Genomic DNA, 14548 nt, shown 5'->3' with positions numbered 1-14548 from the left:
ACCGTGGTCTGTCTGGGATCTTCCCACGTGTGGAACCTTCTCTGGCCTGGTCCCATGTGTCTGCACAGCATCGGGTCGATCTCTTTGCCATGGCACTCGTCACACTGAATTGCGATTCTATTCTCATCACACACCAGGCAGGAAGCTCTTCAGCAGTAGGGCTTTTGTCTTATTATTAAATCTGTCCCAACACCAACCACAGTACCTGGTTCTTATGGGCTCATTAAAGAGTTGTTGAATGAATATACACAAGCACGAAGGAATGAATATTAGCACAAAAGAAAATTTCACTTTACTTTAGCTTGCTCAAAACTACTCAGCATCTCTTACCTTCAGTTTTTGACAATACAGTCTTTTGAGAATTATCAAAAACCTTGTCTAGGATGTTATGATTCTCTTAAATAACAGACAAAATTGTAATTTTATGAAGATTTAATTGGACAATACCATTGCCATCTGGTTTTACCACTCAGGGCATTTAATAGAAAACTTGTTAACGTTGTCTTGAATTGTTTAAATATCAATGAACCTTGCATTTGAGAGGATTCATATCCAGCATTATTGTTTTTTATGTAGTTTGTTTTGGCATGCTCCCCTCTGTTTGGTGGTTCATCTTGTTCTAATAAATTCTGCTTGAACCACCTGTAAATGTGTGAAGTCTGAGTGGGAGTTTTTTCAGATCCCATTTCTGCAGTTGCACCTTCTAGGGCCACAGATTATCTTCAGTCTCTGCAATGAGGGACTTGAAATGTTCTAATCTGAACATTCTGATCACAGTTCATCATCTTCTGATATGGAATCTAGGTAATCTGTGTCAACATACAGGAGAAATCCAGAGAACAAGCTGTCTGCCCAACCTGGGTCTGAGAAGAGGCCGTTCTGGTCAGTGAAGAAGATCTCTAGCCAAACTTCATCTTCTGGCTGAAGATAGATGACCGTGGACCCCGAAGCCACGTCATGGTTCCCTGTGTTGGCGTCAAAGGTCTTTATCCGGTACTGCCCATTGTGTACCAGCCCGATCGCCAGATGCTTATTAGCCAATGTGATATCATAGGAAAAGTAATAGATCCCTGGGAAAGCACAGATGAACTTCCCAGTTGCAGGATTGTAGTGCTCTCCCTCATTGAAGAGGACCTTGTTAAATAAAATAGGTAGTCTTTCTTCTGGGTAGCTGGTTGTGATGCCAACGGAAAAGGCAGATTTGAGCACGATGCTTCCACATCGGCAGACTCCAGGCAGCCCTGGGTCCCCTTGCTCCCCTCTGTCTCCCTTTGGTCCAGGAGGCCCAGCTGGCCCCACTTCTCCTTTCTCTCCCTCTGGTCCATGGTCCTTTCTTCCCAGCCTCTCCTTGGTCCCCTTTCTCTCCAGCAAGGCCCAGAGGGCCAGTCTTACCTCTCAAACCTTCAAAAAGAGTTTATAGTTTAATTAATAGTTCCTCAAATATGCAGTCATAAACAGCATACCCATACAGTCCCAGCACACCCTAAATTTGATTCTTTTGTGAACCTTCAATAGTATACTACCAATTTATGAATCTTAAAAAATAAAACCATTGATGCACCGAAAGAGGAAATAAAAATTTTTCATTAGAATTGCAAGTAAATATTGCTGAGTATGTGAAAAATTATTTAAATCCTGACTAATTTAAAGTGATTAACTATAATTTTGATGATGGAACATCTGCCACCTAATTACTCATGTTTAACTACTCGCCATTGCAGGAGGAATTCAATGAGCATGGACATTATTCCAAGAGTGTCCGAGTGTGGTCATGGATAGAGATAGAACCAGGCAAATCCTTAGGGACTATTTAGCCTCATCTCACATTCTACTTCTAATAGTATTAATAATAAAAGAATTAATTAAAATTAGATTAGCTCATATTTATCAAGCATTTGCTATGTACCAGGGTACTGGTACATAGCAGTATTGGCATTGGTACTTTATCTACTGGCATTATCTTATTTAAGCCTTGCAACAACTTTATGAATTGGGATTTATTATGACTTCCATTGCAGATGGGAAACTGAGCCACGGAGAAGTGGAGCTGGCATCTTAACTCATGACAGTGTGGCTCTGCCTGAGCGCCCCCCGGAGGCAGCAGCTGGAGTATAAAATGAAATGTGCACCTGGCACAAAGCAAGTGCTCAATCAGCTGCAACAATGTCTCCACCACCACACCGAAGCTCCTTTTTGGAGGAGAAAACTGAGTCTCAAAGAGGTAAAGAGCTTTCTTCTGTAGCAAGGCTAGAACTAGAATTCAAGTCTTAGCCTGATGATGCTTCCCTTCCAGAATTCCTCTCACTCTTAGGGGTGAAGTCAATCTGAAAATTTGAATGGCTCTGCTGCTAAGTGGTTGTATCATTTTGTGCAAGTTATTTAATTTCTCTGGGTGTCCTTACATGTGGAAAAGAAATAATAGCTGTGAAAAGCTTTCAATAAATTTAAAATAGTACCTTATAGTAATATTTTCTGTTTGTCTGAATCTTTATATGTACAAATTATCAAACATAGGCTAAATGTAGAGAAATTGTGAACCTAGGCTGAAAATGTTAAGTGAAATCTGTTTAATTTTAAGCCGTTTGTGTAATGGCAATGTCTTAATGCCATAACAAATATCATTCTATTTTATGGCCAAATCTACTTGATAAGTAATGCCTGTGTAATGATCCTTTCTTGAAAAGTATCCAAATTGTCAGTAATCTGTAAAGCACTTTTGTAGTCGGGAAAATATATTGTTTATGTATTTTTTTAGTTTCTTAACTATCTACTTATTCCCAGAAACTTATATTAGGTCAAGTCTTTTTTTCTTGATAGTGCTTTGATATTATTTTATTTGAAAATTATACATACATCAATGTATGAGTTTTGTAATTTGATCATTTCTCAGTTATTTGACAAAGTTAGGATGAAGTATTGTGTGTAATATAAATTTGGGGGAGAATCAAAGCTTTACCCTCAACATATCAAGTTTTTCATTCTGATAATTTTGGAAAGAGGCTGCTTGACTGTTTATGATACATGGAAGATGCTAATAATGAACATAACCCTCTCCTGGTGACTCGGGGTCTGTTCCATGACTTAACCACTCTGTCTTCTAGCTGCCCACAGCTTTTGTTGCTGGGTTGAAATTCTATAGGGCCCAGCCAGAACACACTTTGACATTTATTTCTTGAAATAAGACTATTATGTCTGATCTTCCAATGTTTGCTTTTTTTATGGGTACAAATGAAATACAAATACTATTTTGTTAAGTTAACTTTGATTCAAAGACTACAAGTTCTAAATTGTTATTTTATCTTCACTAGGAGCTTTGGTTATTTTTTACCTTTTGTGTGTTGGTAAACACCATTTTGGCATCAGTAACTATTTCAACCATTAAACTTACCTATCTGAGTTTCAAATGCCCCACTTTAGTATGAAGACATTGGATATAAACCTATTAATTTTGGTGTTGAGGGAGTTATCAGTGCTTTTGGGACTTGACTTTGTGGGTTAGTGGGAAAAGTGGTGGACCATGACTTGGAAGACCTGGAATTAAATCCCAGTTTAGCCACTGACCACTTAGATGAACTTGAAAAAGGGGCTTGAGACTTCTGGTTTTAGTTTCAGAATCTACAGAATGAAGGTGCCAGACTAGTTTGCTTGAGGTCTCATCCATCTTTAAAATTCTTTGAGATCAAATCATAAAACCTGGGATGCAATTTCACAAGGCTGGCCATGAAAAGGTCTTCACAGCTTCAACTTTGGGCCTTTCTATAGTTATATTTATTTGATATGCTGAACTGATGGGTGATAGATAACCATGGAGTAGCTGTAATAATTTATACTACTTCTGTCTGAATTCATGAAGGATTTGCTTCATGAAGAGTAGAAAGAAGGGATGAATCATTCTCCTTCTCCCTATTAAGTCAGATATTTGCTTGGGTAGATGGGAGAATTATGGAGTAAGAGTTAGACAATGCCTAGGTATAAAAAGATTAGAGGGAAAGGATTTAGTCCTAGTACTCCATGAAATGGGCTTACATAGATTTCTTCTTCATTGCCATTTCTTCCATCCATCCATCCATCCATCCATCCATCCATCCATCCACCCATCCATCCATCTACCCACTCACCCATCCTTCCAAACCATCTATTATTGATTGAGTATCACTGCATGCCAGGCATGGGGCTGGGGCTGAGGTGGACATTTATACCCTATCCTCAACAAAATGCTTATAGAAGTGAGGGAGACAGACATCTATGGAAAAATTGTAATTTAGTGTAATAAACTCTGTATTTCTAATTCAGGGTAAGGAAGTTGGAAAACATATGCTTGATTCTGCCATTGCTTGACTGAGGCGAACGTGGTGCTGATACTCACCAATGGTACACAGACAAGAAGACTCTTGTGTCATTGGAAGGGAAATGGGGAGCAGAAGCTCCCAGACATGTCATTCCTAGTTCCAGCCAAATTAAGGACATATTCTCAAAGCCCAAGGGATCTGTTCCTCTTGTTTGTAAGCAAGACATGCTCCCCTCCATTGAATACAAAGGCATTCATTCCCTCCCTTTCCTTAGCTGTTATGTATGGTTATGGTGCACATTAAATACTGAATGTAAAGTACATAAAGTATCTGACATAGCAGCTGCTTAATAAATGGCTGTCATTATTATTATGACATATTTTAATTACGTATTTACACATTGGTCTTTCTCACTGGAATGTCTGCTTATCAAAACAAGGACAATATCTTATTCCTGTTTGTATTCCCAGTGTCTACTACAGTGCTTCTAAACCAGGGGCAATTTTGTCCACATCCAGGAGACATTTGGGGGCATATCTGAAGACATTTTTGGGGATGAAAGGATGCCACTGGCATCTAGTGAGTAGAGAGCTCAGGAAAACTGCTGACCCCAAATGTCATTTGTGCCAAGGTTGAGAAATCCTGCTTTAGAATAACACTGGATACTAGTAGATGCTCAAAAACAGTTGTTGAATGAATAATGCGTGGGTGAATGGATGAATGGATTGATTCATATGAGACTAAAGCTGGCCTTATTTATGGTTAAAATTGTAGCAAATATGAACATTTAATCTGAATGGATATCCATATAAATATCTCCAAATAACACTAGAACTTTCTCTTTAAACATATCACTCATTGCTCGCTCATTACATGGCTTTGAGTATTCACAGACTGATCAATGACATATTTGCCAATCACAAAGTAATCATTAACAGCTAGCAACTTCATATCTATTCTGCAGAGTGCTTTACATTTTTGCCCCAATCTTCACAATTGTCCTTATTACCCCTAATTTATAAATGAGGAAACTAAGGCTCAAAAATGTTATTTGCCCAAGGATACTTATTAATTGAAGGAGTCAAGATGTGATCCTGTTTTTCTGACTCCAAAGCCTGTTTGTGTAACCACTACATTCTTGTCTCCATACACAGTAAACAAAAAGGATCAGTAATATGTAATTATAATCCTGGTGTTATTTCAGGATTTCAAGGATATTAATGGCTATGAAGCAGCAGTAACTTGTGATCACAGGTGTTACCATATAAAAGCCTTTGAAAGATAGGATTTAAGCTCCAAATTAAATGTTCTTTATCTGAGGCTGAAACTTTATATCTAAAGATTCCTTATCTAATATTGAAAATGTTCATAGATTTGGTAGCTACTGATTTGTAAAATATTCTCTGCAGGGCAAATTAAGAAATGAATTATTACACCAATATATTATTAAATATTATATATCGTATTATACCAATAATTTGAATATATTGTGTTATTGTTTTATAGAACACTGGTAAATCAGGTGCAAGGATTAGACATACTTATCAGATCGTTTGATTTTTCTTCCTAGCTTTTTTTTCCCAATTTTTGCACTCAGACACTTGTTTTCAAAGATTGATTCCAAATCATTCCTCTTTCAAGAGTTAACACAACCACTCTAGAGTTTCAATCCAGTTTACCCTGAAGGATCACAGACTCTGCCAGTTTCCTCAGCCAAATTATTTGCGGGGGAACAAAGTGAAAATTACTGCAGGACTGGGGGACAATTGTATTATTGTGAAAAGCTTTAAGAAATCTACTTTTTAGCAGCTGCAGGACAGGTGGAAGAAGCAACTACACATGCTAGGAAAGGCAAATTACACAGTACTATTTTCATTTCATCTGTGAAAAATAAAAGTCATTAGCCCTTTATTTGTGTTCACTCCGGATATTAGTGCAGGAAGGCACCTGTGCTTCTGGCTCCTGATTTCTGTCTCTACTCGGTTTCTCCATCTCCCCTCCTGTCTACCAGTCCATTTACACATCAGAGTCACACATCCAGCCATCGCCTGCTGGCTGGAACAGCCCTGTGTTATGGGCATCGGACATCTGAGTCCAGCTCTGCAAGTCACTAGCAGTGCACTTCCATCTTCTGAAATTCATTTAATCATGTCATGGCTCAGATTTCTCACCTATAGAATGTGATAAGGTCCACCTGAAAGAGTTGTAGTAATAATTAAATGAGAACACGTGTAAGAGGTCAGAACAGCGTCCGAGGCACAGTAAGGGACTCCTATGTTGGTATTATTAATGAAGGTGAAGTAGAGGAGGGATTTAAGGAGCAACTGCCGTTAGAAAAAGCAACATAGAAAGGGGGTAGTTTAAGGCAGGAGGGAAGGAGAGGTGCTTAATAGAACTTGATGATTCATTCATTACCTGCAGCCCCCTTTTCACCTTTCTCTCCTTTCCTGCCGTCTCTACCATCTCTTCCCGGAATGCCGATCCGACCATGTTGCCCGGGAGACCCATTTGCCCCCGGGGGGCCTGGAGGTCCAGGTAAGCCAGGAATGCTACAGATATATCTTGGGGCGTAGGTCTCTCCTTTGAACTGATTACCCCGAGGTTGTCCACTTGCACAAATGGCAAAACTTGTAACATAGAGCAGGACAAACATCTTTGGCTCTGGAAGAGAAACACATGGACATAAGTACACACTCTCAGGTGGAGTTTTCGGTATGATTGTTTGAACATGAGCATGGGTATTTTCAACAATTTATTCCAGTGCTTGCCTCTCCACCCATTTATAAGATCCCTATTTGCCCTCAGTTTCATTGGAAACAGCACATTAAAGAGTTCTCAGTACACTCCTATGCAGAGGTTCAGGGCTGATGAAGGACTGATTTAAAAAATTTCAAAATAAATTACATTGCATTGATTCTGAAGATCAATGGACTTTGAAAAATAGTTTTTTTTCCCAAAAGTGATGCATTTTGTTAAAAAGGGAATTAGAGATGCAAATGAGTAAGATAAATATCAACAGTGTTCCCGCCATACACTGCACATGTTGGTATACATCCTTGCAGTCTTTTGTTTTTCTCAGCTATGGAGAAAAGTGGTATCACATCATTCCTACAATTCTTTAACTTTTTTTCATTGAACAATATATCTTGAAAATATCCCCATGCTGAAAATTATTCGTAACATTAAAAATTATTACATTTGTTTCTACTGTCCTATATGTACGCAATCCCCCATTACAAGCATTTAAGCTGTTGCCAGTTTTCTGCTATCATAAACCCCATTTAGACATCCTCAAAACTAATTTTTGCATATATCCATGGTTGTTTCCTTAGAATTTATGGGTTTTTAAAAGTCGGAGAAAGGAAGTCACATTTTCAGGAAAACCATGTTTTTCACTTGATAATCATGTGCAATGCTAATTAGTGTTAATTGGAGTGCTGTGTATGTCTTGAGGGGGCCTCAAGCTTTAATTTAAAATCTGCAGGAACTAATACCTTGGTGTCCCTTTAAGCTGTTAGCACTGGGGCTCAATTAAAGAGCTGAGTGAAATTAAACTGTGCATCTCGCCATGAGCTCCAAATGAAGCAGGTGGCGAGTCTCTTCAGCTCTGATCTAATAGGACTTGGTTTTTCCCTCCACAAAGCCTGGTGGCGGATGATGATGGATCATTTATTAGCATGATGTCCTGGCATGTAGGCTGGAGGGGAAAGGGGTAGGTGGGGCACACTTTATTTTCTAAGCTAAATGGTCGTTAGGATTAACAGTTTCTTGGATGGGAGAACATGCACAGGTGGTTCTGGGACTATGAAAATGAGTGGCTTTGGATGGTTGGGACCTGTGCTTTAACAAGAAAGCTGTGCAACGCTTGACTTGGCATATACCCCCTCCCCCCAGGAAATCACAAAAATATTGGAAAAGCACATCGATGCAATTGCTTTTGTGTTTTGACAGCCACATCGGAAAATTAACCAAGCACAACGTACCACTTTTATGGTGCCCATGGGGGAAGTTGCAACATCCTGGAATTAGACCTAGAAATCTGCAAAACCTAGCCATGGCCAACTGAGAAGAATGTAGTACAAACCTATGATTTTTAAATAAGTCTGATTCCTAGAAATCTTAGAAGTGAAAAATCATAGCAATGTATCCAAATACAGGCTCTTTATCCATGGCCAAATTTCAGTGTGATGAGTCAAAAAAAAAAAAAAAAAAAAAAGAAAAGAAAATCAAGAAAAACATCTTTGCCATGTTCTGCCTGACTTGTCATACAGCACAAACGCAAAATTATGGATCCCGTTGCTGAACTGGGATTCAGGCACTTTCTGACAAGTCAGCGGTTCTGATAAAGATACCAGCTTTTCCAAAGCAGCCTCAAATGAAAGCAAATGGAAAGAACATTTTATCCACTCCCTGACCACAATTAAAACAAGATGCAATGGTTAAATTGCCAGTTCCTCTCCCTTCTGAAAGGCTGAGCAGAGGAGATTTTGAGAAGGGATTTGAAGGAGGAGAAAATACTCATTGAAGCATTTAGCCCAGGCACAGGATGTGATGCTGTAGATTGAGGTCAGGAGTCAGTTGGTTCTAAGAGGAACTTGAAATTATCTGGAGAGGAACCACGTTGGGCAATGACATCTCACAGATACTGTGAGGGAGGTACAGAAAGCACAAATATGCCAGGAGTCATGGAAAGTCTGTGAAGAAGGTCTGGTTGATGATGGTAGAGGAAGTAGAATTCTAAACATGTACTTGAAAGAAAGGTTATTCATATTTGCCAGTAGCCAGGCAAATAGTGCTCAAAGAGGGAACAAATTGAAGCAACCCAAACAATCAGATTTATTCATTGAACAAATTGCCTTTTATTGAAAGATGCACTAGAATATTGTTTGCATAGGAGTAAATGCTGGTAGCAATCTCCATTAGAATTTTTCAAAAGGCACTAACAGGGATTATCCATTCACAATATCGTCATCAGAATTAAGGAACAATGTGCTGTAGAGCCTGATGTACGAGGAGGATAGCAGGTTCAGCTAGGTAGTGAATGGTCAGTGAAGTCCTGAGACTCAATTTATGCAGAAGACAAGGCAGCATGCATTGTAATGGAAAATCACCCCATATTAGCTCTCCATCCACTTGAAAGCCAACAGCCTCCCATACTGGTCCCCAAGGCTCTGCTTGTTTGGCACCCCCCCTTCCTTAGTTCCCTGATTTCATCTACTATTATTCTCCTTACCATTTTCTTGGCTCCAGCCACATTGAATTCCTTGCTTTTCCTTAATGACACCAGGTGTGTTCTGCCTTAGAGTCTTTTTCACTTTCTCTTCCTCTGTCTAGATATTCCAAGATATTCTTTCCCAAAGTTGTCAAATGACTCAACTTGCTCATCTTCTCCAAGTCTTTGTTCAAATGTCGCCCTCTCATTGAGGCCAGCCCATATATCTTATTAACATTGCAACTCCTTTCTCCTAACCTCTGACCCTTCCTCTTTCTGCTCTAGTGTTTTCTATTCTCCATAGCATTTATTGCCCTCTAACTCACTAGATTATTCCTATTTTTATTGTTTATTTTATAGTTTATATCTCCACCTGATAGAACATAAACTCCATGAGGACTGGGATCTGTGTTTTAGACATTGATGTCCCCAACCATGTAGAACAATGCTTGGCATTGGATATCCATATATATATACGTATATATATGGATATATACATACACACACACATATATACATATGTATGTACATAAATAATTTTTGCACATATTTTATGATATGAACAGCAAATAGTTTCTCCCAGCTCATCTTTTATACTTGGCTTATACATTAAAAATATAAATATAAGTATATATAGGTCCAAATTATTGTATTTAAAAGACATTCCTCACTTTAAGATAATAAAAAGAATCCATCTTTTTTTTGTTTTAGTTTTTATATCGTTTCTTTTTTCATTTTTAAAAATTTGATCCATTAGAATTTTTCTGATAAGAGATGTGAGGTAGGGATCCAACTTTATATTTTCAACACCTTGTAATGAATAAGCCATCTTTCACCCACTGCCCCACTGCTTTGTGTCAAACTTTGCTATTTTGACTGGAACTGAGCTATGTGGGTCACAGATTTATAACCATTACAATATTTTTAAATAGCTTTATTGAGATATAATTACATACCATAACATTCATAGATTTAAAGTTCAAAAAGGTAAAGAGGCAGCCAACTCAATGGGAAAAAATTTTTGGAAACCATGTATCTGACAAAAGACTGATATCTTGCATATATAAAGAAATCCTACAACTCAATGACAACAGTACAGACAGCCCAATTATAAAATGGGCAAAAGATATGAAAAGACAGTTCTCTGAAGAGGAAATACAAATGGCCAAGAAACACATGAAAAAATGTTCAGCTTCACTAGCTATTAGAGAGATGCAAATTAAGACCACAATGAGATATCATCTCACACCGATTAGAATGGCTGCCATTAAACAAACAGGAAACAACAAATGCTGGAGGGGATGTGGAGGAATTGGAACTCTTATTCATTGTTGGTGGGACTGTATAATGGTTCAGCCACTCTGGAAGTCAGTCTGGCAGTTCCTTAGAAAACTAGATATAGAGTTACCATTTGACCCAGCGATTGCACTTCTCAGTATATACCCGGAAGATTGGAAAGCAGTGACACGAACAGATATCTGCACGCCAATGTTCATAGCAGCATTATTCACAATTGCCAAGAGATGGAAACAACCCAAATGTCCTTCAACAGATGAGTGGATAAATAAAATGTGGTATATACACACGATGGAATACTACATGGCAGTAAGTATATGTCGTGAAACATATGACAACATGGATGAACCTTGAAGACATAATGCTGAGCGAAATAAGCCAGGCACAAAAAGAGAAATACTATATGCTACCACTAATGTGAACTTAGAAAAATGTAAAACAAACGGCTTATAATGTAGAATGTAGGGGAACTAGCAATAGAGACCAATTAAGGAACGGGGAACAATAATCCAAGAAGAACAGATAAGCTAACATGGGTAAATTTAACGTTCTGGGAATGCCCAGGAATGACTATGGTCTGTTAATTTCTGATGGGTATAGTAGGAACAAGTTCACAGAAATGTTGCTATATTAGGTAACTTTCTTGGGGTAGAGTAGGAACAGGTTGGAAGTAAAGTAGTTATCTTAGGTTAGTTGTCTTTTTCTTACTCCCTTGTTATGGTCTCTTCGAAATGTTCTTTTATTGTATGTTTTTTTTTAAATTATTTATTATTTATTTTTTTATTTTTCATAAAGTTGATTTAAAAAAAAAAAAAGTTAAAAAAAAACAAGGAAAAAAATATGTAGAGCCCTCTTGAGGAGCCTGTGGAGAATGCAGGGGTATTGGCCTACCCCACCTCAATGGTTGCTAACATGACCACAGACATAGGGGACTGGTGGTTTGATGGGTTGAGCCCTCTACCACAGGATTTACCCTTGGGAAGACTGTTGCTGCAAAGGAGAGACTAGGCCTCCCTATAAGTGTGCCTAAGAGCCTCCTCCCGAATGCCTCTTGGTTGCTCAGATGTGGCCCTCTTTCTCTAGCTAAGCCAACTTGAAACGTGAAATCACTGCCCTCCCCGCTACGTGGGATAAGACACCCAGGGGAGTGAATCTCCCTGGCAACGTGGAATATGACTCCCGGGGAGGAATGTAGACCTGGCATCGTGGGATGGAGAACATCTTCTTGGCCAAAAGGGGGATGTGAAAGGAAATGAAATAAGCTCCAGTGGCAGAGAGATTCCAAAAGGAGCCGAGAGGTCACTCTGGTGGGCACTCTTATGCACAATTTAGACAACCCTTTTTAGGTTCTAAAGAATTGGGGTAGCTGGTGGTAGATACCTGAAACTATCAAACTACAACCCAGAACCCATGAATCTTGAAGACAATTGTATAAATATGTAGCTTATGAGGGGTGACAATGGGATTGGGAAAGCCATAAGGACCACACTCCCCTTTGTCTAGTTTATGGATTGATGAGTAGAAAAATAGGGGAAGGAAACAAACAAACAAACAGACAAAGGTACCAGTGTTCTTTTTTACTTTAATTGCTCTTTTTCACTTTAATTATTATTCTTGTTATTTTTGTGTGTGTGCTAATGAAGGTGTCAGGGATTGATTTAGGTGATGAATGTACAACTATATAATGGTATTGTGAACAATCGAATGTACAATTTGTTTTGTATGACTGTGTGGTATGTGAATATATCTCAATAAAATGAAGATTGAAAAAAAAAAATAGACACACACACACAGACACACACAAATTCCAAGGCTCACAAAGTAGAAGAAAGAAAGGGGACCTCAGATGCCTCATTTGTTCAACCATGTCATTGAGGCCCCAAATGTAGATCACTGAAGTGGAGCGTCAGAATTTCAAATCAAGTTTTACTTAGCAAATTTAATGAAATGTAAACAAATACTTAGCAGATCTAAAGGGCATGAAGTCATTAAGATTTCTCATTTTGTTAGGTGCTTTGGGGGCCTCTAATTTTTGGAATAAAATCAATTAAGTCCCCCCCCCCCCCAAAAAAAAGAGAATATTATGAACAATTTTAAGCCAATAAATTTGACAACTAAGATGAAACGTCTTGAAAGACACAAACAACCAAAGCTCACTCAAGAAATTGCGTTTGTGGCTTAAAACTTCCCACAAAGGAAACTCTCAATTCAGATGGCCTCACTGGTGAATTCTAACAACCATTTAAGGAAAAAATACTATTTCTACATGCACTCTTCCAGAAAATTGAAAAGGCGGGAACACCTTATTAACTCATTCTATGAGGTTGGTGTTACACTGACACCAAAACCACAACTAGACCCGGGCTTCTCGCCAGTGCCACGAAGCCATGACAGCAACAAAAACTAAAGCCATTGGAGAGGAAAGCCACATTCACGGGTGACGAGACCATCTAGGTAGAGAATCTGATGGAGTCTACCAAAAAGCTCCTAGAACAAATAAGTGAGTTTAGCAAGTTTGGAAGATACAAGCTTAAGAGTCAAAATTCAGTTGTTTTCCATATATACAAGCAACGAACAGTTGGAAATTGAAATTTTAAAGTAATTATTATGCCAGTTACAACATTAAGTAGTACAAAATTCTTAATAAATCTGACGAAAGCTGTGTGAGAGCTGTACACTGAAAACCACAGATGGTGCTGGGACAACTGGGCATCTATATACAGGAAAAGCCATGATCGAAAATAAATCCAAATGGGCCATCTACCTAAATGGAAAACCTAAAACTATCAAGTTTCTACAAGAAAACTCAGGAGAAAATCTTTGTGAACTTGAGTTAGACAAAGATTTCTTAGATAAAATACCAAAGGCACAATCCATAAAAGAGCAAATTGATAAGTTGGACTCCATCAATGTTAAAAGTTTCTGCTCTGTTTTCGGTTTGCTAATGCTGGCATTGTGCAAAATACTGGATATGGATTGGCTTTTATAAAGGGGGTTTATTTGGTTATGAAGTTACCATCTTATGGTCACATAAATATCCAAACAAAGGCATCAACAGTATGAACCTTCACAGAAGAACACGGATGGTATCCGGAAAACCTCTGTTAGCTAGGAAGGCACGTGGCTGGCATCTGCTTGCTCCTGGGTTGTGTTTCAAAACGGCGTTCTCCAAAATGTCTCTCTAAGCTGCAGCTAGCTTCTGGGCCTGTGTGGCTCTTTTTTAAGTACACCAGTAATTTAATCAAGACCCATACTAAATGGGCGGGGCCACACATCCATGGAAATAATTCAGAGTTATCACTCACAGCTGGGTGGGTCACATCTCCATGGAAACAACTCAATCCAAAGGTTCCAACTCAATCAACACTAATACATCTGCCCCCATGAGATTGCATCGAAGACATAATACATCCAAACCAGCACATGCCCTTAAGAGAATGAAAAGACAAGCCATAGACGGGAAAAAACCTTGCAAAGGATATAGCTGATAAACGACTCATAACCAGAGTATACAAAGAACTCTCAAAATAACCTGATTCAAAAATGGGCGAGTATTTGAACAAAGACTTCACCGAAGAAGATGTATGGATGGTAAATGATCCCATGAAAAGTGCCCAACATCCTTGTCGTCAGGGAAATACAAACTAAAACCACGATGAGACTCCACTGCTCGCCTTCCAGGAGGCTGAAGTTAAAAGTGGGTGCGGAGCGGGTGGACTTTCCTACGTTCCTGGTGCAAACGCGAAATGCG

At 38.7% G+C, this 14548-nt stretch overlaps 1 protein-coding gene across 1 annotated transcript in view; it reads right to left on the bottom strand.

Annotated features, from left to right (window-relative positions):
- Positions 1–263: 263 nt before the first annotated feature.
- C1QTNF7 (C1q and TNF related 7) overlaps positions 264–14548 on the bottom strand; it is a 99809-nt gene continuing 85524 nt past the window's right edge. The window contains 3 exon segments of the mRNA XM_037829420.1: positions 264–1324; positions 1326–1401; positions 6705–6950. Coding sequence (XP_037685348.1) covers positions 772–1324; positions 1326–1401; positions 6705–6950 — 875 coding nt within the window. The 3' untranslated portion in view covers positions 264–771.

This window comes from Choloepus didactylus, chromosome 3 (assembly GCF_015220235.1).
Source record: "Choloepus didactylus isolate mChoDid1 chromosome 3, mChoDid1.pri, whole genome shotgun sequence".
Classification (NCBI taxonomy): Eukaryota; Metazoa; Chordata; class Mammalia; order Pilosa; family Megalonychidae; genus Choloepus; species Choloepus didactylus.
This window is presented reverse-complemented; position numbering and strand designations above follow the sequence as displayed.